Here is a 21,696-nt window from a genome sequence, read left to right as displayed (position 1 = left end):
ACAGTACTGGGGTTAAACCAGGCTTCCTTAGGAAGTAAGGGAACAGCTTTGTCTGGTGTAACCTGAACTCTTGGCCTCTGGATGTGGGGATGGTGGGGTGATTAAGAGCCATGCCAACCCAGTGGTTACAGACCAGTTCTACCAATGGCTATGGCTGCCAAGTACTCTTTGTATACATGGACAATTGTGGTGAAGGAATGTTGCATCTTTAGAGAAAGAAATGTGTTTGCAACTTGGTCTGCAATATACTCATTCAGTTTCAAAACGTCTGTGAGACAAGGTCTCCACATGCAGGTAAATTCTGGTATTTTGTACCTGGAAAGTTGTTTAAATTTCCTCTTCAGATGTTATGCTACTTACAAATGATAAATGATAAAAACAAAACAAAACAAAACAAACAACATCAACAACAATAACAACAAAACAGGCTCTAGTCAGCTATCTTCAAAGCAAGCTAACTGACTCCAAGTCTACATTACGATTTTCCAAAGATTGCCAGTACCTAAAAGAACTATATGTTAAAATAATTCTGTTAAAGCTAGAGGTTATTAAAATCACAGTTGCTCTCTGAGGCCTTATGAGTATCCGTGACTCATATGACACAGCATATGCTGTAAGGCAGCTGAGTCTGCAGAATGCTCTACGAGGACTGAGACGTTGGTCCGGGTGGGATTGCCTTGTCTAGCTGCCCGATCACACAGAAAGTTAAATTAAGGCTGGTGGATGTTAAGTGTTCTAGTCTTCGGAGTTACCATCTGGGCCTTGGAACCCTTCAAATTGAAGCTCATTTATTGACAGACACCTGCCATACAGAGACTTGAAAGGCCTCATCGAGGATTAGGTTCTTGGCTAGGGTCAGACCTACAAACCAGACAATGACTGGAAATGGCATTCTGATTTTTCCCAGTGACCCTGAAGTCAATGTTGTAGTTACATTTAGATGAATGCACTGGTTTTCATGTAACTAAGAACACCTCCCTGAGCTGTCTATCCTTGATCTGCTGCTTATGAGCTGTGTGATACTGGGCAAATGACCCAATCTCTCTACACTCCAATCTCCTTGATGACAAAATGGGACTAAGACGGTAACCATCTTCTTCAAGTCTTGTGAAATTAACTAAGTTAAGACATACTCAGCAACTAGACTATTGGTAAACATCTCTTAGCATTATTACTACAAGTGAAAGCATGCATAGTCCAAAATAATCCAAAATCCAAAGTACTTGAGGCTTCTGATTACAATAAGCAGTAGGCTGGGAGGAGGGGGCAGGGGTGGTGAAATGGCTATTGTGGCCTTCATGTACATAGAGATGAGTATGCCCTGCAAAGCTTTTCCCAGTTTCGTGTGCAGCATCCACATGATGAAATATATAAATATATAAAAATATAAAAATATATACTCGAGTATATATATAGGACCTTTTATTCTACTTTCCCATCTTCAAAATACTTCTCTTTAAGTTTGGAAGCTGGAAGAGTCACTGCCACCATCACACCCCAGCATGGCTACTGGGCCTTACCCCTTCTCCAGCTCTACCTATAGTCACCATCTACATGGGCCTACATTTGGGAGAAATGAATGAACTTCCAGGCTACTTTAAAAAGAAAAAAAAATCACTGGATTTAACTAGTTTTCTCTGAGTGTATGTACCTCCAGGTATCTAATCACACCTTGTACTTTTAAATTAAATGATACCCAAATGAATATTCAAATAACTCTTTTCTGTCTTTATATAGATTTTAAAGCTATGGTAGAAAGAGAGAAAGGTTCTGGAACTAGTTCCAAAAGAGCCAAGGCCCATACTTCATCCATTTTAGACTACAGTCATTCATTCCAAGCGCTCCAACTCTGCCGAGAAGCAGTTTTTAATTTACTGACACCCACAAGCTTTTCTAATATGCACTTGGCTCTGAGAATTCAGAATAATGTGCTGTAAAATCTGGCCTCCTGGGCTTCCATTACTGTCTCCGGGATAGAAGAAATTTAGCTGTGACTCTCATTGTAAGGTGCCCTCTTGTGGCTTTCAGGAGGTATTGACAGTTCTGCGTGAGCTGGTCCGAGTTAACAACCTAGATGAAATTATTCTTTTAACAGCCAACTGGAGAAACAATGCTCAACCTCCAGGACAGTATCCCGGGTTGACATTCCAAAAGAAACACTGATGCCAATATATGATAAGCGTTACCCACTTTTAAAAAACAGGCTGATAATGGAGATGTGCAAGCCAACTTTGGGGGTCATCTCAAGTCTAAATAAAACTGGAAAGGTAGAAATGTTGTGCTGATACCTGTCTGGGAGAAACTCTCACTTCCTCTGGGTAAATCTGGCTAGTTGGGGTCTGATAACTGCAGAATAGGAAAGCCCTGATTATTCCAGGTCCTACTCCAGGGATCTGGATGAAGTACTGATATTCTCAGGGCACAGATTAGTACAATCAACACATGGGCACTCTCTACAGGACAACTCAAGCCCACGTGCTTTTATCAAACACAAGAGAAATGTGAAAAAGGTGGACAAATTTATCCTCACCCCCAGGGGAAAAATAATACAGATACCTCCCCAAGGCAGCCCAGAGAAATTATCATTGTTACAAAAGCTGGAGTAATATAAACTTGGAAGGGCAGCAGGTTATAAAAACTCTATAAATTTACGTACAGGCTTCCAAGCAATGTTCTCTTTCCACCCTTCTCCCCTCCTCTCTACAATGAGACACAAAGTCTGGGACTTGAGCATTTAAGCCACAACCCTCGCCAAAGTGACCAAATTACAATCAATGTTGAAGGATTTTGGCACCAGAAAGTTTCAACAGAATATCATCTGCAGAGCCATCACAGCCCATCTCCCCCAAAGGGCTCAGAGAAAGTAGCCAGTATCTCATTAATTCTGAAGAAACATCTACTGAAGAGACAGAGGGAAGAGAATGCTTTTTATACATCTCAGAGAAGAGGAAACAAACAGACAATTCACAATTCAAAGTCAGATCAAGGGATCTCAAGGGCAGAAGGATATTGGCGGGTGTCACAGATTTTCTGTCAAGCAAGTTTAGAACATAACTGGGAAGCTTACCGACGTAGTGACCTCCTTGACAGAGGCCAGGAGAAAAGAGGCTCTGACAACAGAGACAGACCCTTGGATCCCCGTCAAGGCTCTGACCTTCTTGCTTGGGAACAAATGTAACTCAGGAACAGTGTAAACACGGACACACTAGCAGTGTAAACACTTATCTTACAGTGCAAGAAAGACAACGCAAGCCAACCCAAGATGAAGTACTGTTGGAATGTGTCATTATAGGAAGTTGTGGTATGCTTCCATAAATACTGGAAAATGAGAACAGTCCAGAGATGTTCTAGATTCTTTTCTAAGTTTTTTTTTTTAAAGACACAGTCTCATGTAACATAGCATAGCCTAGAACTTATATCCTCCTCCTCCAGTTTCTTAGGCGCTAGGATTACAAGTATGTCTCAACACACCTGGCAATATTTTCTTCCCAAATCTTTGACATGACAATAGTTTATACAGAAGTTAACATAAAGTTCTAAGATGCCTAAAAACATTTTCATAATTATAATTTCCTTGTATTCCCATAACAGCTATGCTACAGTTGATTATATATTTATATATATATATTATATATATTGTATATATGTGTGTATGTATATATATAAATACACATATGTATGTAAATGCATATATGTAGATATATGAATGCTGTGGGAAGGTCATCTGCTATGAAAAGAGGAATAATAAAGACTGTACCAGTGGTGGTGGTATTATGAATCTCAGTGTGGTTACTGTTGTGCTTGTAGTGGCTGATAGGCCTGATGTGACCAGGAAGGATGGCAACCCCCTGAGGATGCAATGCTGTCATGCCTACAATGGGTTGAGTCAAAGGCAATACCACAATTAAAATCTATGTATTTCTTTTCAATAATTGTACATAAGGCACATATTTTTCTTCAGGAGGTTGAATCTTTTTTTTTTTTAAATTGGAGTACTAAAGAACACTTTGTATAATCTTACAATGAAAGAAACAGTTTAGACTTCATCACATGTAGCTGTGTCCCGACTCCTGTAGCAATGGCTGTTCCTCCTCATCCACTTCAACTGAGTCTTCTTAGGGAAAACTGTGACTACCAACAACGTGGTGAATTTAAACAGGAACTGCAGACATATGCAGAAGCTCTTGTGCATATTCTCCAGTGTTCACTGTCATTAACACCTTCCCAGTTAGAGATGTGCAAAGAAAGCCCTACAAGTCACTACACTCCAGGCTTTGTTCTAAGTCTTAGTGAGAGAGAGAACAACACTACAAGTGGGCTTCCTTCTGATTCTTACACTATGTATTGTAGAAGATTTCTGCCCGGTTTGGTAATCCATGTCTGTCTTAGTGTAAAACAGGATCAACAGTGGGAAATGTAACCAGAGATAGAAAGCTTGTCTTAGACACACTTCGCTGAGTTCAGGAGACTCAACAACCAGCCCCGTCCTTTCTGATGCACACGCAAGGACCCACTCCAGTTCGACTTACAAAAAAATTTGAAAAAGATTTGGATATTTCCACCTTGATGTTGGCTGAGCCCCTCCTCCCAGGATTCAGAAAGCTGGATGTTTCAATATCCGACACACATGCTTCTCTGTCCAGATCAGGTAGAGAAGACCTGTTTGGCAAGTGTTCATGTAGTCTTCTCACATGGAGACTATCTCATGATCAGTCTGGAAAGATTTGGCCCCCAAAGCTGAATGTCCTCGAAAAAGCCACTTTCATCTTCTCTTCAGGAGAAAAGAAAATAAACATCTGATTCTAGAGGAGACCAAGGGATCCATCTTGATGTTTGAAATCTGGCCACAGGCATGGAGGCTGTGCAGACTCAAAAGGACGGGTTTGCAGTCTTCTGGGATTGATTTAGTTTATTTTTTTTAATTTTCTTTACAACTTAAAAACCTCAACTTAAGGTAGGCTACAAAGTTCACTGAAAACTTCAAACACCATCTCTCCTGTTAAGCCTACCAGACCCAGAATTTTCAGCTCCATTTGCATTGAACCCTCAAACATAACACACGTACATGTAGATTCTATGATGGAACCTCCCCAATGAGAATGCTCAAAGAGTTCAAAGGAAGCACATTTCTCCTTCAGACAGAGCAACAAAACAAATAATCAAGGATTAATTGCCTTAATTAAAATCAACTGTTGAATAGGCACACAATTAGGAGATAAGAAACTCAAATGAATGACCAATTGTTAACATATTTGAAAACAAATATTCCTTACCAAAACAGAAATAATTCATTTTAGGAGGAAACAACATGTTACCAAAACATCCAGAGAGAAACAAAAAGAGAAATACAATTGAAGAAGAAATGGAGAACACAGAAGAATTTAATATGATATTGCATAAGACAATACTTGGGAGTTTCTGTTAGAGAAGCCTTGCTGACAGAGGTAAATTATGACTCCTTGGAAAGCAGGGGTTTTCTGCCTTTTTAAAAAATGACCAATGGTATCTAGAAAGCCAGTCTTGCCACACAGCACACGCATGCACGCACACACACACACACACACACACACACACACACACACACACACACACACACCATCTGTAAGAACCTAATTTTTCTGGAATACATTCATGGTTTGTCAGTAACTATTGCCTGGTACTGCTCTTACAGAAGAACCCCAGTTGCTTCATGTGGTACGTACTTTTAAATTAAGAGTCACTCTTTGGACTAGAAAGATGGAGCAGTGGTTAAGAGCGCTTGCTGCTCTTCCAGAGAACTTGAGTTTGATTCCACTCATGCTAGACAGCCCACAATGGCTCCGGAGAATCTAAGGCCCTCCTTCAGCCTCCACAGTTATGGACATTTACACACACAACTACATACACATGCACATAATCAAAAGTTAAAAAAGACTAAAGATTCAATACTGCATCTAATTATTGACATCACACTTTCTCATGATAAAATACTTCTAGTGTACTTGAAGGATGAAAATTGTTGATCATAGTTTTAGGCAGGTCCATGAGAAAACTTAACTTAGAACACAAAACTACAATCAGGAATTGTAGATCACAGCCTATTCCATGGAATATAGATATGTTTGTATCAGCAGAGGGAGTATGAACTAGCACATGAACCCCAGCACCTAAGAAGGAACACTGATAACAGCAACACCATCTGCTATACACTTGTATCTTTCTCAGATCCCCATAGATTTGACAGCACCCTAATTAAGTATATTTGGTACTGATCATCATGTTTTATAGGAAAGAGGAAAAATGAGAAGGAATACAACCAGAGCCAGTGGCAACTGGCCCAGGGCTCACCGTATTTAGCACCACTCTGCTGTTAGTAAAACATGAATGCAAAGGAATTGTAGTGATTCCAGTAACCATAACAATCATGAGAGCAGCCATCACACGATGTGGACTGATTGCATACTATGGACTATGTACAATATGAACTCATTTCATTATTTCAGAAGGGCATGCTATGCTGTGTGGTTGTTGGATTAGTCAGCTTTCTAGCACAATAGCAAGACACCCGAAGCAAATAACTGAGACAGAGAAAGGGGTTATTTTTACCCATTGCTCTGTATGTTCTATGTCAAAATCTATTGTCTCCTTTGTGTTGGGCCTTTGGCAAAGACAGTGTATCAGGGCAGGAGAGCATGGCAGACCCAACTGCACTCTGTACCTCATGAGTTGGTATTGAGAAGAGGCTAGAGTCCTTCAGTCTGCTGAGGGCATATGGTCCAGTGATCCAAACACCTTCTACTGGGTGCTACATCTTAAAGAGTCCAGTAGCACCACCCTAGGACCCAAAGGTTTCCTGAATGGGCCTAAACCACAACAGATTATTTCATGTTACAGCTAAGGGATTGGGAGAAAGCAAGCTTTCCTTGGGTCCTACACTGAGGTGTGATTGGTCCGCACATCAGCCTGATTGCTTGAGGATGGTAAAGTTGTTCTACAGATGAAAAATAGCTTTTGGTTTTTAAAATCCTCATGTGTTGACACAGAAGTCACCTTCCCAATGGGACCTGTCTTGAAAACTCTATTGAAAACTGCAGGCCCTACCCTATGCCCACCATATGCAAACCTTGCCTGTGCTGATCTCTCTCCTTGCTCTACTGCAGATTGCAGAGGTTTGCTTGTATTAATGACTGCTAAACTCCACAGGCCAATGACCATTTTAGGGTTAGTTTCTCCCCATCTTACGTATTGCTAATATTTACAACGAGCTGTCCAATAGAACTTACTGTGTTACCATATTTAGTAGCTACTGAAGAAAAGTACCTAGTGTGGTTAAAAGACTGAACATTCCATTTTGCTTAATTGTTATCATTTAAATGAATACACACTATCCTCTAGCATATTCTAGCACAGGCCTAGTACAATGCCCTGTGCTACACACTCTAATTGGGTCTATGAGTGAATATATGAATGAGATATATTTACATGTATGTGTACATATTCATGTATGCATGAGTAAATGCTTATATATCTTTGCTCATGTACATTTGGAGGGCAGAGGCTGGGTATCTTCAATTACAGATTCTCTCACTGAACCTGGAGTTCTCAGCAGTGACTGGTCAGCAAGCCCCAAGAACCCTCCTATCTCTGTCTTTTCAATGCTGATATTATAGGCACTCAGTCTGCTATACCTGGCTTTGCTCCGCATGTCCTTGTGCTTAGTGACATGGCACTTTACCAACTTAGCAATCACCACAGGCCTATGAGACCTATTTTTTTTTTTTTTTTTTTGGTGAAACAAACTTATTTTCACTAACAGCAATTTGAACACATTTTCCAATAGAATTAATGACTGTAATTGTGCTGGCTAGTTTTATGTCAGCTTGACACAAGCTAGGGCCACTGGAGAGCAAAGTAACTCAATTGAGAAAATGCATCTATAAGATCCAGCTGCAGGCGAGTCTATAGGGCATTTTCTGAATTGATTATCCACTTAAGAGGGCCCAGTCAACTGTTGACGGGGCCACCCCAGGCCAGTGGTCCTCAGAAAGCAGGCTGAGCAAGCGATGAGGAGCAAGGCCATAGTCTCTGCATGAGCTCCTGCCCTGTTTGAGTTCTGGACTTCCTTTAGTGACAGGCAGTGATGAGGAAGCATATACACAGTAAATACTTTCTTCCCCAAAGTCTCTGGTCAAGGTGTTTCATCACAATAGTAACCCTAACTAAAACAACAGTTCAGAACAACAATTAAAAATTCAGAAGAGAAAGCAAAAGCAGTAAGCTCAGATTTCTTAAACAAATGGATTCTTTTCCCATTCAAGACTTGGATCATTTTCTGGGGAGAGGGCACCAACAAGCAGGATGTAGTGGACTGCAACATGAATGCGATTACAATGATGACTGCACAGTACCTTTTTGACTTTGTTCTTCTTCTCGTAGGCCTCTGACAGGGGTTTTTTCTTCTGTTGAGTTGTGTCCTTGGAGAATAAATATTCAAATTCACTGGTGTCCCTAATATGAGGTTCTTCTAAGGAGTCCCATAAAGTTGGTGTGGCGTCTTGGCTTGAAAAAGAAAGCATCAAGTTAACTGTAGGAACCAAAGTAGGATAGAGTATAATACGATGAAATCTTTTTCTAATTCACTTTTTAAAGAAATACAAAACTCTGGTAAAGCTCGTATAGAACCTTTTCACTTTATGCATTTTGAAAGTCAAAAAACACTTTGGTCTTCCTTCTTGAATTTCATGTGGTTTGTGAATTGTAGCTTGGGTATTCTGATATTCACAAACAACATGAAACTCAAGAAGAAGGAAGACCAAAGTGTGCATACTTCAGTCCTTCTTAGAATGGACAACAAAATACCCATGGAAAGAGTTACAGAGACAAAGTATGGTGCAGAGACTGAAGGAATGACAATCCAGAGACTGTCCTACCTGGGAATCCATTCCACATACAGCCACCAAACCCAGACACTATTGTGGATGCCAGTAAGTGCATGCTGACAGAAGCCTGTTATAGCTGTCTCTTGAGAGGCTCTACCAGTGCCTGACAAATATAGAGGTGGAGGCTCACAGCCCACCATTGGACTTAGCACAGGGTCCCCAATGGAGGAGCTAGAGAAAGGACCCAAGGAGCTGAAGGGGTTTGCGGCCCCATAGGAGGAACAACAATACGAACTAACTAGTACCTCCAGAGCTCCCAGGGTCTAAACCACCAACCAAGGAGTACACATGGTGGGACTCATGGCTCCAGCTGCTTTTGTAGCAGAGGATGGCCTAGTCTGTCATCAATGGGAGGAAAGGCCCTTGGTCCTGTGAAGGTTTTATGCCCCAGTGTAGAGGAATGCCAGGGCCAGGAAGTGGGAGTGGGTGGGTGGGTAAGCAGGGGGAAGGGGGAAGGGGATAAGGGATTTTCTGAGGGAAAACCAGGAAAGGGGATAACATTTGAAATGTAAATAAAGAAAATATCTAATAAAAAATTTAAAAAAGAAAATAAAAAAAACAGGGTATTTTAACCCGCATCTTCACATAAACATCCAAAAAGTATGATGGTCATTGGTTCAGTACAAGAGCTCTGGAGAAGGCCCTTAGAACTAGAATTTTTAGAGGTGAGGTTTGAGGGCATGTAAATAGCATTTTCAGCAGGCAGAAATGGCATTACAGAGAGGGAGATGGGACAAGCAATTCCATACATGGGCACGATCATGCCTTCTAAAACTGTATTATATTTTACTTATTCCTTAGCATGTATATGCATGTGTATATGAGGAATGGATATGTATGCCATGAGATGCATGTACAGGTCAGAGGACTGTGTCAGTTCTGTCCTTCTACCACCAGGACCCATGAAATCAAATTTAAGTCACCAGGCTTGACTGCATACATCCTATTATGTAAAGCCATCTCACAGGCCCAAAGTAATTCTTCAAAAGATTGAAAATAAAAGAGTAAAGACATGACTCCCTCTGAGGATTGTAAATGTAGTCTTCAGGATTAACTCAGGTTATCTCAGTCCAGGGGCTTCAACACGTGACTGGTCATATGCTCATCTGATGTACCAATTGACAGCATTCCACAAGCGACGACACTACCACACAAAACCACACATTTTCACTGTGTATGGGCACCCCAGGGCGATTACAAATGAAGCATCCATGGAGAGTTTGTCTTTTAGTCTCTTGAGAAAGTTCATTTTATCATGAAGCAGAGAACAAGAGGCTGCCAGAAATCAAGTATGTCAAAGCCAGCTCTCAGGGTCCGGTGTTCAGGCTTCTCTATATATGCTCTCATTTGCAATGTGTTGTTTTCTTCAAATTAGCAGAATTGAGATGCTTTATCAAGTTACTATTAATGTCACAGGGAAAACAAGAAAATTTCTTCCTATATTGATTTTTCAAATATACAAGCATGTCATGGTCGTGATACCCAATAGTATATACCTTTGCTTCACTATGTATTTTTGCTACAATTAAAACTAAAACTAAAGCTGCCTTCATATAACAAATTTATAGTCTACTTTCCATACAATAAACATATCTGTCATACTATTATGAGCTATATTATGTCATGATCTGGTACCAAGTCATGATTTTCATACTCAAAGCAGTTGTGCTGGGAGGTATAGAAAAAATTTTGAGGGACCATTGGTGACAGAGCCTGAGTATACTATGCTAGCAGGAGGTGACTGCTGAGATCTCAACACATCACAGAGGGGGCAAGGCTTCCACATGCCCCAAGTCAGTCACTCCTCATGTCCGGTTCATTTACTTTTCATTTGATTTGAAAGTGAAACTCTAGGTTTACGATGTTTGCAGAGCTAGCTTAACCAGGATCACTAAGGAAAGCTTGAGCATTTGACTGGTTCCATTTTAAAAAGTAGGAAATCACAGGAAGAAAGAAAAAAAAATCAGTGATTTCTCCCAAATCATCCTTGAAGAGTGGATGATGGGCCTGCCCTCCCAGAGCTCAGCTTTTATGATGCTATGTCTATGGCGCTGCTCAATGCTCATGAAGTTTCTTGGGGAATGGAGTGAGGCATGCAAGTGAGAAACAGGTGTGAGATAGTCACATGTGCCACCAGGACACACTAGTCTAGGGCTAACAGGTGGGATCCTTCACTCCAGGGTGACTGTGCAATGGCTTGAGAGCACTAATAAAGAAACACGACTCAAATGTTCTGGGAAATCATCGCTTAGGAAATATCCCAATCTCAAATGAGAAATGGGATGCAAACACTTCAGGTTTAAGTACTGGGAACTATTTTAGGATCACCTTGTCTAAAAAACCAAAACAAAACCACCAAACATTCATTTGGGAAATTATACGGCACTTTTATTAGCATTACATCAATGTATCTAGAAATTTCCACATGTCAACTCTTGACCCTTATTTTTTGGCAAGAAGACTAGGGTCAGTATGAAGTTCGGCAGCAGCTTGGTTCGTCACATGCTTACTCTGGTGGTATTTCCCCTGTTCTTAGAGTGGTTTCCATGTTTTTATTTCCATTTTTTCGTAATTGTGAATCATATGTTATTTTGTTCATTATCTTCCCTTCTCTAAGCAAAATTTTACTTAAGCCTGAAAATCCTGAATTGGGGAATAACCTTAGAAATGTAATTTTTAAATTGCTGTTGTTATTATTATATGTTTTTTTGCAAACAAATAAATTTCAAAACTAGATTGTGGCCTAGAAATAAGTCAGTATCTTTCTCATTGTTCTTTTGAGAGATTCAGAAATGAAGCAAGAAATCTAACTGTAACTTTCTTTGTATGGAAGTTTTCAAGTCATCATGATTTTCTGCCTTACAGATCCAGCTTAATAACATAGACAAATGAAGGTATTCTCCACGACAGTTGGCCTCACTTGGGTATTTTCTCTGAAGGCCAATAAGGAATACAGATGTAAAAGAAATCTTAGGAGCCAGAGTTCAAAAGTGGGGTGGGTATATTTTAAGACTCTCTTATGATCTAAACAATGAACAACTAAGCCAAGTCTCAGTATTCTTATGAGTCATGAAAAGCATACATAACTATTAAATATACAGATTCACCATGAAGCCTCTAAAAGATTAACAAAACACACCTTTGAATATGTCTATAGGAACATTGCCAGGGAGAATTAACCAAGGGTAGGAAGATCAGCCCTGAATATCAGTGCATCATCCCATTGGCTCAGAGCTCAAATGTTATATTCTATCTTTCCCCTTCCTGACCAGGAGATGAGCTACCCCACTGTGCCATACCCTCACTGCCAGGATAGATGGAAATCTCTGAGTCCACAGACCAAAATAAATTCTTACACATTTTCCTAAGGTACTCACCATAGTAAAAGTGGGAAAAAAAAAAAAACAGGACCAACACAAGATCACAAGGCTGGTTATCAAAAATTAAGAAAGGATATCATAAAAGACACTGTAGGAATTCTCAGTGAACCAACAGTGCAGACTCTGCTCCGATTTCTTTATAATTACTCAACTAATACAGTGGTGTTGGAGAGGGCCCTAGCTTAGCTAGACCGGGACTCTTTTACAGTCCATAAAGATAATGTTGCAGAGGAATCTGATCCTGAATACATTCCTTGTTCTAGAGGAACTGGCAAAGACAAATTCCCCAAGATGCTCCATGCTTGTGTATTCGAGGCATTCATCATATTATGTTTGAGAATGGGTGCTACCCAAGGTAAATACTGAACTGTGGATATTAAAGCACTGCTTGGGAAGAATCCTGCGAATTTGTAACTCATAGTGGGTCAAGGGAGAGCTTACCTCTTATCGTTTATTTGTATTCTAGTCCAATACAAAGGTTTCATAGGACAGCTGGGCTCAATGGCTGGTTTACGAGGACACTGGCTGGAAGAAGAGCTGAGTCCAAAGGACAGTCCAGGAGGAGGTGGGGGTGCAAGTCCTGGTGGGGGAGGAGGAGGAGGAGGGGGAGGAGGACCTCCACTGTTAGGAAGAGCTGGAACATTAGGAAGTGGTGGTGGAGGAGGAGGAGGTGGAGGTGGTCCAGGACTTGGAGGCAGGGGAGTCGGAGGAGGAGGTGGCGGTGGTGACCCAGGACTCACATGTGATATGGGTGGTGCTGGTGGCAAAGGTCCAAGTCCAGGTGGGAGAGGTGGAGGTGGAGGAATGGGAGGCGGAGGGAGTGGTGGTGGTGTGGGAGGAGCTGGAGGGGATAGCTTCTGCTGACTAGATGAGGAGATGCCTTCTCTTGTCTGGAGTGGGGCATGGATATCTTTGCTGTCTTTTGAGGGAGAGAGCTGGGTTAAGGAGATATTCAGCTTCTTGGGTACTATCTGGCTGCTTCTGGTTGTTTTGCTTTCAGCACCACAGGGCTTGAGGAAGGTCTCTCTGTCTGTCTGGATGCACACGTTTCTGAAGGCCTTTGGAAAGCAGTCATCATCCGTGGAAATGCACACATCTCTCATCTCTTCACATCCTCCCCGGCGCTTTTCTAACTGTTGCTTGAGATTTTCAATGGATTCTTCAAGTCTTGCTGTTACTAATGCATGCTCACCTCGGATGTGAAATGTCTTGAGTTCAAATTGAGCCTGGAGGGAAAAAAAATCATTGGGAAAGTAAGAATGATAACAAACCCCGAGTAGACATTCATACCATGAATATGTTAATGTACCATTAAAGAATGGCCCACATAATGCAGAGAAATGGTGATGTTCGTTTAAGAATCCAAAAGGGTATAAACTTTCATTTCAGGATTTTCCAGAGAACAAACATCTAGAGGCCACTGGGTAATCTCATCTCATCTGAACTCGTGGAAGATTCCTGCCATTGGGTTAATATTTAGAGCAAATCTACTTAAGAACTTCCACTCCATTTTAGTATCAAATGCAGAAAAATTAATTTAATAGAGGTTTGGACAGGTTTGAATATATCTTTTACAGATTTTGGTGTGGATTGAGAAAAAGAAAGGCAGGGGCCAGGGAGGCACTCGGGCTGGGATGGAGTGGCTGTACTCTGTGCTCCTTAGAGAGTGTCCCCAGCAGCTTTCCAAAGCACTGAAACAGGTGCAGAAACCGGAGGCATCAGGAACAACAATGGTACTTTATACTGTCTGTTTTTTTAAGTTTCCAGATGAGAGCTGACCAAGGTCACCATTTCTTACCACTGGCCTTCACCCAGATTATTAGCTCCACCAAATGACATCAGTGGAATACTGTCTATATTTTTGTACCCCAGTAGTTTAAACGGTATTGGAAAGAAAGATAGATAAAAATCACAGGCACACTCCCTGTCTCAAGAGTCTTGCTGAATGTCTAATCAAGTGTTTCTCTGGTATAACGTCAGCCTACAAACATCTAGAATAGAAGCTACATACAAGGATATACATAACCTTTTAACATTAAGTGTTAAACAATCTAGTCAGTAAGTGAAATTAAAAAGGGGAGCTTTTCTGCTTCCCCTGAGATACATTTTAACTGTTTATTTTAAACTTGGTTCAAATTTTCCAAATGTTGATTCTGACAAACCAATTCCCAAATACTAGGAGAGTACAGAGACTAAAATTTTAATTGATAATTGCCCTTTTCTTAGGTATGGTAGCTCCAGAGAATATCTGAAGGAAGTAGAGAGATTGGGGCACTAAAATGTGCAGCACAGAGAATGGATTCACACAATTTGCTCCAGGTCTAAACTTTACTGCTGTCTAGGTCTGTGACCTTAGCTCAGCCTGTTTTCTTCAGTTGTAAAGAGTAACACTGAACCATTTCTAGTTTTTGTTTTGTTTTGGTTTGTATTGCTTTGTTTTTTAATGATAAGATGAGATGCTTCTCATAAATCGGGAAACTTGTGTCGGTATTAATAACGATAACAGTAAAGTAAGAGGTTTCTAAATTCCAAATTATCTTTGAGACTTTCAGATAGCACATTGGTTGAATGAAAGCATAAAACTAGGAAAAGCCAAAGCCATCAATATAAGCACTATACTACAAATGTGTTCTACTACCAAGTGCCTGCCAGCAACTTCAAGCTTCATCCAGCTGCATGGTTAGGTTTGCCTTTGCTTCAGTATCATGCCAGATCCCTCGTTTCTCTCCCTACATCCTACTGTGATTTCTACTCCAAACCACTCACCAACGTTTTATTTTAAATGTTTGTGACTACCTTAACTTTGTCACCACAGAATAACTTCATATTGGTATTCCCCATTAAACTCATTTTCGAGACTAGTTCTTGTATTGTTTCACATTGACAATTACTGCTGAGTCAAGCAAGAGTTCACCCTCCTGGAGATTTGAAATATCTACAAAGATGCGTTTTCTGAAGAAATTCCCCCATTATAAGATAATGAAGCAATATCCACAAGTAAAGGCCCAGGACCCACCTCTCAGACAAATCTGGCAATACATATTCTTAAATATTGTTTTGGAAGCTGAGTTTAATGCATAAGCTTAACAAAATAGGAGGAAGATAAATTAGGCAGGTTAATGTCTGTATATACACTTCCCTGAGCAGCCATGATATGTAAATAAATCCCCTATTGGTTTGTTTGTTTGTTTTGAGACAGGGTTTCTCTGTAGCACTGGTGGTACTGAACTCAGAGATGCACCTGTCTCTGCCTCCCGAATGTTGGGATTAAAGGCGTGCACCACCATTACCCAGTACCTAGTGGAACCCCCATTTGTACAATAAGGTGTTAAGGAACATTTAGAACAAAGTACTGTGTAAGTCCAATACCATTGCTGTTGCCTTTTGCCATGCCGGGCATGGCAGAGGCCAATGACCACATCCATGTGTTTTGAACTCAGTATACATGATTCCTAAAGCAATGTTCTATCTATCCTGCACCATGTTTCAAAAGCACCCTTTAAACTCCTCTAGTTGTTAGTTTTTTCCTCACCAACTTCTTTTCCTTCACAGCAGAGCTTTTAGGGGTAAAAAAATCAAGGGGGGTACATTAAAAAAGTCACCCATTGTTTGCTCTGTCTGCTTTATCATCCATTTACTTGTGGCCAAATTACAGTTGGCTTCTGTCCACTCATCTGTGGACAGGATTTAGCCAGCATTTTTCAGTGGATTTCCCCTGTCCTATTTGTGTTGAGGGAAGCTGGTGTCTTACAATTAAACTTCCGTGGAATCGTAATTCCACCCCACACTCCTCCCATGCAGGTCTTTTTCCTCCTATCTCCCTGTTCTGGCAGCCCCAGAATCCTTTCCCATTTGTTCCTCAGATCCATCAGGCATCTTTCTGCTATTCTTTTTTTCACATTATCCTCTCTCTGTAAAATGTTTTCTGTATCATATGGCAAGTAAAATCCATTCAGTGATCTACTGGCAACTTCTAAATTACTACCTTGAGACTGTGATCCAACTACCTTTTAGATTAATATATCTGCATATTTAACCAACCATGACAGACTCCACAAGTCTGAATTCGAGTCAACTCATGGCAAACTACAGTTTGTTTCTCCCTCTGAAATTCCTCTCATGTCATCTGGGATCACCTGCACACCATGAGGGCTCCCTGTTCCTCTCAATTTCTGATTTTGTACTTTGTTTTTATCCATGCCACCTACACCTTTCTCTCACCCCCTCCCCCTCTTTTTTTTTCTTTTCTTTTTTTAATCAGGACAATGATTAAAAATCTACCTGGTTTTATTTGCTTGGTTTTTGTCTGTTTTTTTTTTTAATTGTTTTAATCAATTTAGCTAGCTCTGATTCCTGGAAGATTTTTCTCATAAACAAATCTATGTGTTTTATGCCTTAAGACCCCCTCCAACACTTAGTTATTACTTGTAGACCTGTATGGGAAAATTAGCCTGTATCACTCCTCTGATAGCTTTTCTGCCTCCTTTGAGTGCTTTTTCTTGCCCCTTGCAGACATGTGCCCTGAAATCCAGTCTTATATAACTCCTTGCCTCTCTGAGGCCCATACTCTTTCATAAAAACACTGTCTTCTCTGGACGCCTTCTCTTTGCAGCAAACACCCAAGGAAAGATTACCAAGAACAGATTAGCCACTATAGACTCCACAAATAGGTCCTACAAAACTGTATGCACTGGCATGAGGGATACCTAAATAAGAAAGCAAACAATGAGTTCCCGGGCACTCCACACCAATATGCTGAGATGATGATGAGAAGTCCAATTGATCACTAAGGTGGAATGCCTACCCCTTACACCCAAACATAGGCAGAAGCATTGCCCATCACTACTCAATAATCTCTTTGTCTTGGTAGAAAGCTCCTCATTCCTCAGTCGATTCATCTACTTCCTACTAGTTATTTGGTATTTTCCCTTCTTTGTCTAGACTCATCTCTAGAGAGACTGGTAAGTGATTCTGAGAGTGGGGCTTAGAGCAGAACCTCGATTGATAATCATGAATTTACTCTTAGACGATCCTTCCCTGGGATCCTGGTTCTCTTTATGAGTCATCCTGCCCAGACCTGCAGAACCCCAAGCTACAAATAAAACTAAATGAATGAGACATAATACATCTATAATTTGGGCATTCTCCTTTACTTGAACAGGGAACCCACAAGAGTCTGTTAATCCATACCTATCCCCTTCAAAAGCACAGCCATCAACAAGGCAATCCCAATTAAATCATGCTGCTTTCTTTCTTCAACATTACTTCTGCTAGTCCAAGAAAAGGTTTTCAAACTTGCTCCTCATCAGAAGCATCCGGAGAGCTTTGTAGAAGATACTGATCAGTCCCAGTGTTACAAACGTTCCCTTGTACCAGCAGTATTAAGACTCCCTAAGAGGTTCTGATGGGAACCAAAGCTGAAGCCAACAGCAACTGTGGTTCATCTTTATTCTGATCTATCACAGATAATATGTCACTATGGTACTGGTGCCTTCAGATGGCCTTTCCTAATTCAGATATTATCCCAGTAAAGAAGGTATTTCTTCATTATTAATGTTGAAATTTTACACAAGTAATTCTACACAGGAGGCACTAAATTCTTTACATGGTACTCAAACTCATGTAAAGTTGGCCTCTGCCTATTTTTTTGGATATATACATGTAGATTCCCCAAGTTGCACTTGAACACATGATCACCTCCTACATCCCACTTGCTTACATACTACCTCATCAATGTCTTCAAACTCTTATTTCCTCTCACTGAAGGCCCTAGGAAAAATTCACTCAAGCTCAACTGAGCTTTTCTTGGTTCTTCTAGACACAAATTTTCCACTGTTTCCATTGCCAAAGAACTTTCTAGGTAAGAATTGTATAATAGTCCTTTATGCTTATCCTCTTTGCAAATCTACAGGCCCTCGGCAATTGGGAACCATGCCTTATGCATGTTTAAACTTTCAGAACATTACATAGCATTTGGCTAGTGAAGTATCCACAAATGCTTAGTGAGTTGAATTGATTTATTGATTCACCTTTAAGTATTCACCTGAGCTTCTGTATTCCTATCCAATTATGAATGAAACTCTAATAAACAAACACAAGGTTCTCTTTGTCTCTGTGATAGTCTTCTACACAGCATAAACTGCAAGACCTCAGAGATGTTTGTTATCAGCTGTCACTATGAGATTGACGCAGATTCTTTTTTTCTCACAAGGACCCCCCCCCCACACACACACACACAAACAAACCTCTTTACATAACCTCTTCAGGTCTTTGGATTGTAGCTTGGTTATCATTTACTTACCAGCTAACATCCATGTATAAATGAGAACATATCATGTTTGTCTTTCTAGCTCTGGATCGTCTCATTCAGAATGACGTCTTGCTAATTCCATCCATTTGCCTGCAAATTTCATGATGTCATTTTTGTTTTGAATGGTCGAGTAATATTCCACTATTCTTTATTCTTTGGCTGAGAGACATCTAGGGTTTTCCCAGTTTCTGGCTATTGTGAATAAAGCCACAATGAACATTAGTTGAGCAAGTATCCTTGTAGTAAGACTGTAGAGTCATTTGGGTATATGCCCAAGAGTGGTATAGCTAGGACTTCATGTAGATAGAATCCCAATTTTCTGAGGAACCACCATATTGATTCCATAGTTTCTATACAAGTTTACATTTCCACCAGCAATGGAGGTGTATTCCCTTTGCTCTACATCTCTGCCAGCATGAGCTGTTCCTTGCCTTACTGATCTTAGCCATTCCAACAGGAGTAATATGGAAACTTAAGGTAGTTTTGATTTGCATTACCCTGATGGCTAAGTAGGCTGAATACATCTTTAGGTGGTTTGCAATCATTTGAGACTTCTCTATTGAGAATTCTCTCTATTTAGATCTGTACCACTTTTTAAACTGGATTTTTAAATATTAAGTTTGAGTTCTTTGCAATACTAGTACTCTACAAGATATGGAATCAGTGAAAACCTTTTCCTATGCTGTAGCCTGCCTTTATGTCTGATTGACAGTGTTCTTTGCCTTACAGAGCTTTTTTAGTTTCATGAGGTCCCATTTATTAATTGTTGGTCCATGCTAATGGTATTCTGTTCAGAAATCTGTCTCCTGTGCCAATTCATTCAAAGCTATTCCCATTCTCTATTCTATCAGGTTTAATGTATCTAGTTTTATGCTGCTGACATTTATCCATTTGCATGTATTTGGATTCTTCTACATGCAGATATTCAATTTGATCAGCACCATTTGTTGAAGATATCCTCTTATTTCTAGTGCGTATTTATGGCTTCATAATCAAAAATCAGATGTCTATACATGGGTGGATTTATGTCTGGGTCTTCAATTCGATCCCATTAATCAGTGTGTCTATTTTATATCAATACCACATAGTTTTTAGTCACTATAGCTCTGCAATACAACTGAAATCAGGCATGGTGATACCTGTTCATTGTTTATTGTTCAGGATTATTTTAGCTATCCTGAGTGTTTTGGTTTTTCATATAAAGTTGAGAATCGTACTCTCAATTTTTGTAAAGAATTGTGTTGGATTTCTGATGGGGATTGCACTGAATCTGTAGATTGTGTTAATGGTAGGATGACCATTTTTACTATGTTAATCCTACTGATCCATGAGCATAGCAGGTTTTTCTTTGGATAGTTTCTTCAATTATTTTTTTTGTAAGACTTGAAGTTTTTGACATGCAAATCTTTCATGCTTGGTTAGAATTACCCCAAGATATTTTATATTATTTGAGGCTAGTGTTAAAGGCATTGTTTTTCTGACTTCTTTCTCAGTCCACGTGCCATTGTCTACAGAAGGGCTACTGGTTTTAGGTTTTTAGTTGTTGTTGTGTTTGTTTATTTGTTTTTTTGAGTTAATCTAATAAGATGATCATGTGGGATTTTTTTCTTTCAGTTTGCTTATACAGTGAATTACTTTTATTGATCTTCATATATTGAACCATCGCTTCATCTCTAGGCCAAAACCAACTTGACAATGGTAGATGACTGCTTTGATGCATTCTTAAGATTCAGTTTGCTAGTATTTTATTGAGAACTCTTAAATCTATGTTCATTAAATTGGTCTGTAATTCTCTTTCTTTGTTGAGTCTTTATGGGGGTTAGGTATCAGGGTAACTGTGGCCTCATAAAACAAGTTGGGTAGTAGTTCTTCTGTTTCTATTTTGTGGAATAATTTGAGGAGTGTTGGCACTAACTCTTCTTTAAAAGTCTGGTAAAATTCTGTACTAAAAACATCTGGCCCTGAGGTTTTTTGTCTGGGAGACTTTAATCACTGGTTTATATGTCTGTTTAAAGTGCTTACCTGATTTTGATTTAAGTTTGGTAAGTAGTATGTATCAGGAAAATTGTCCATTTTCCAATTTGGTGGAATACAACTTTTTAAAAGTAAGTCCTTATGATTCTCTGGATTTCCTTGCTGTCTACTGTTATGGCCCCCCTTTTTATTTCTAATTTGGTTCTTTTGGGATGTTCTCTCTGCCTTCTAGGTAATCTGGATAAGGGTTTGTCTGTTTTACCGATTTTCTCAAAGAAGCAACTTTTGTTACACTAATTCCTTGTATTGTCCTCTCTGTTTTTATTTGATGAATTTCCTCTCTCAATATGATTATTGCTTACCAACTACTGTTGGGCATCCTTATTTCTTTTTTTTTTTCTAGAGCTTTCAGGTGTCAGTATGAGATCTCTCCAATTTTTTTATGTAGGCACTTAGTGCTCTGGACTTTCCTCATAGCACTGCTTCCCTTGGGTCCCATAAGTTTAGGTGCGCTGTGTATTCATTTTCATTGAATTCTAGAAAGTGTTTCTGTCTTCACCCATTTTTCATTCAGCAAAGAGTTGTTCAGTTCCCGTGAGTTTATAAGCTTTCTGTTGTTGGTGATATCCAGCTTTAATCTGCAGTGGTATAATAAGATACATTTCAGTTTTCTTGTATTTGTTAAGACTTGCTTTGTGAGTATGTGATCAATTTTGAGGAAAGTGCCCTGAAGTAGTGAGAAGAAGGTAAGTTTTTTTGTGTGTTTGGGTGAATATCTGTTAGGTCCCATGGTTTATAACATTTGTTAGTTCCATTATTTCTGTTTAGTTTTTGTCTCCATGACAAAAACTATAGGCAAGTGTGGTACTGAAGTCTCTCCCACTATCAGCATGTAAGGGTCAATGTGTTATCTAAGCTATAGTAGAATTTTTTGTTTTGTTTTGTTTTTTTATAAAAGTGGGTGTCCCTGTGTTTGGGACATAGATCTTAAGAATTAAAATGTCATCTTTGTAGTTTTTCTTTTGATGAGTATTAAGTGTCCTTCCCCATCTCTTTTGATTAGTTTTGGTTTGAAGTCTATCTTGTTAGATATTAAAATGGCTACACTAGCTTG

At 39.8% G+C, this 21,696-nt stretch overlaps 1 protein-coding gene across 14 annotated transcripts in view; it reads right to left on the bottom strand.

Annotated features, from left to right (window-relative positions):
* Positions 1 to 21,696, bottom strand: part of Fmn1 (formin 1) — a 370,679-nt gene that overhangs the window by 176,292 nt on the left and 172,691 nt on the right. For 10 of the 14 annotated variants that reach the window (XM_031371363.1, XM_031371365.1, XM_031371369.1 and 7 more), the window contains 2 exons: positions 12,740 to 13,524; positions 8,388 to 8,538 (listed from right to left, as the gene is read on the bottom strand). In XM_031371363.1, the coding sequence (XP_031227223.1) occupies positions 8,388 to 8,538; positions 12,740 to 13,524 (936 nt within the window). Of the gene's footprint in view, positions 1 to 3,067; positions 3,280 to 8,387; positions 8,539 to 12,739; positions 13,525 to 18,599; positions 18,711 to 21,696 lie in introns of those variants that run through there. The other 4 variants (XM_031371376.1, XM_031371377.1, XM_031371371.1 and 1 more) reach the window with 4 other exon arrangements.

The sequence above is a fragment of the Mastomys coucha genome, unplaced genomic scaffold (assembly GCF_008632895.1).
Source record: "Mastomys coucha isolate ucsf_1 unplaced genomic scaffold, UCSF_Mcou_1 pScaffold15, whole genome shotgun sequence".
NCBI classification, from domain to species: Eukaryota; Metazoa; Chordata; class Mammalia; order Rodentia; family Muridae; genus Mastomys; species Mastomys coucha.
The sequence above is the reverse complement of the archived record's forward strand: the minus strand, read 5'-3'. Positions and strand labels throughout refer to the sequence as shown.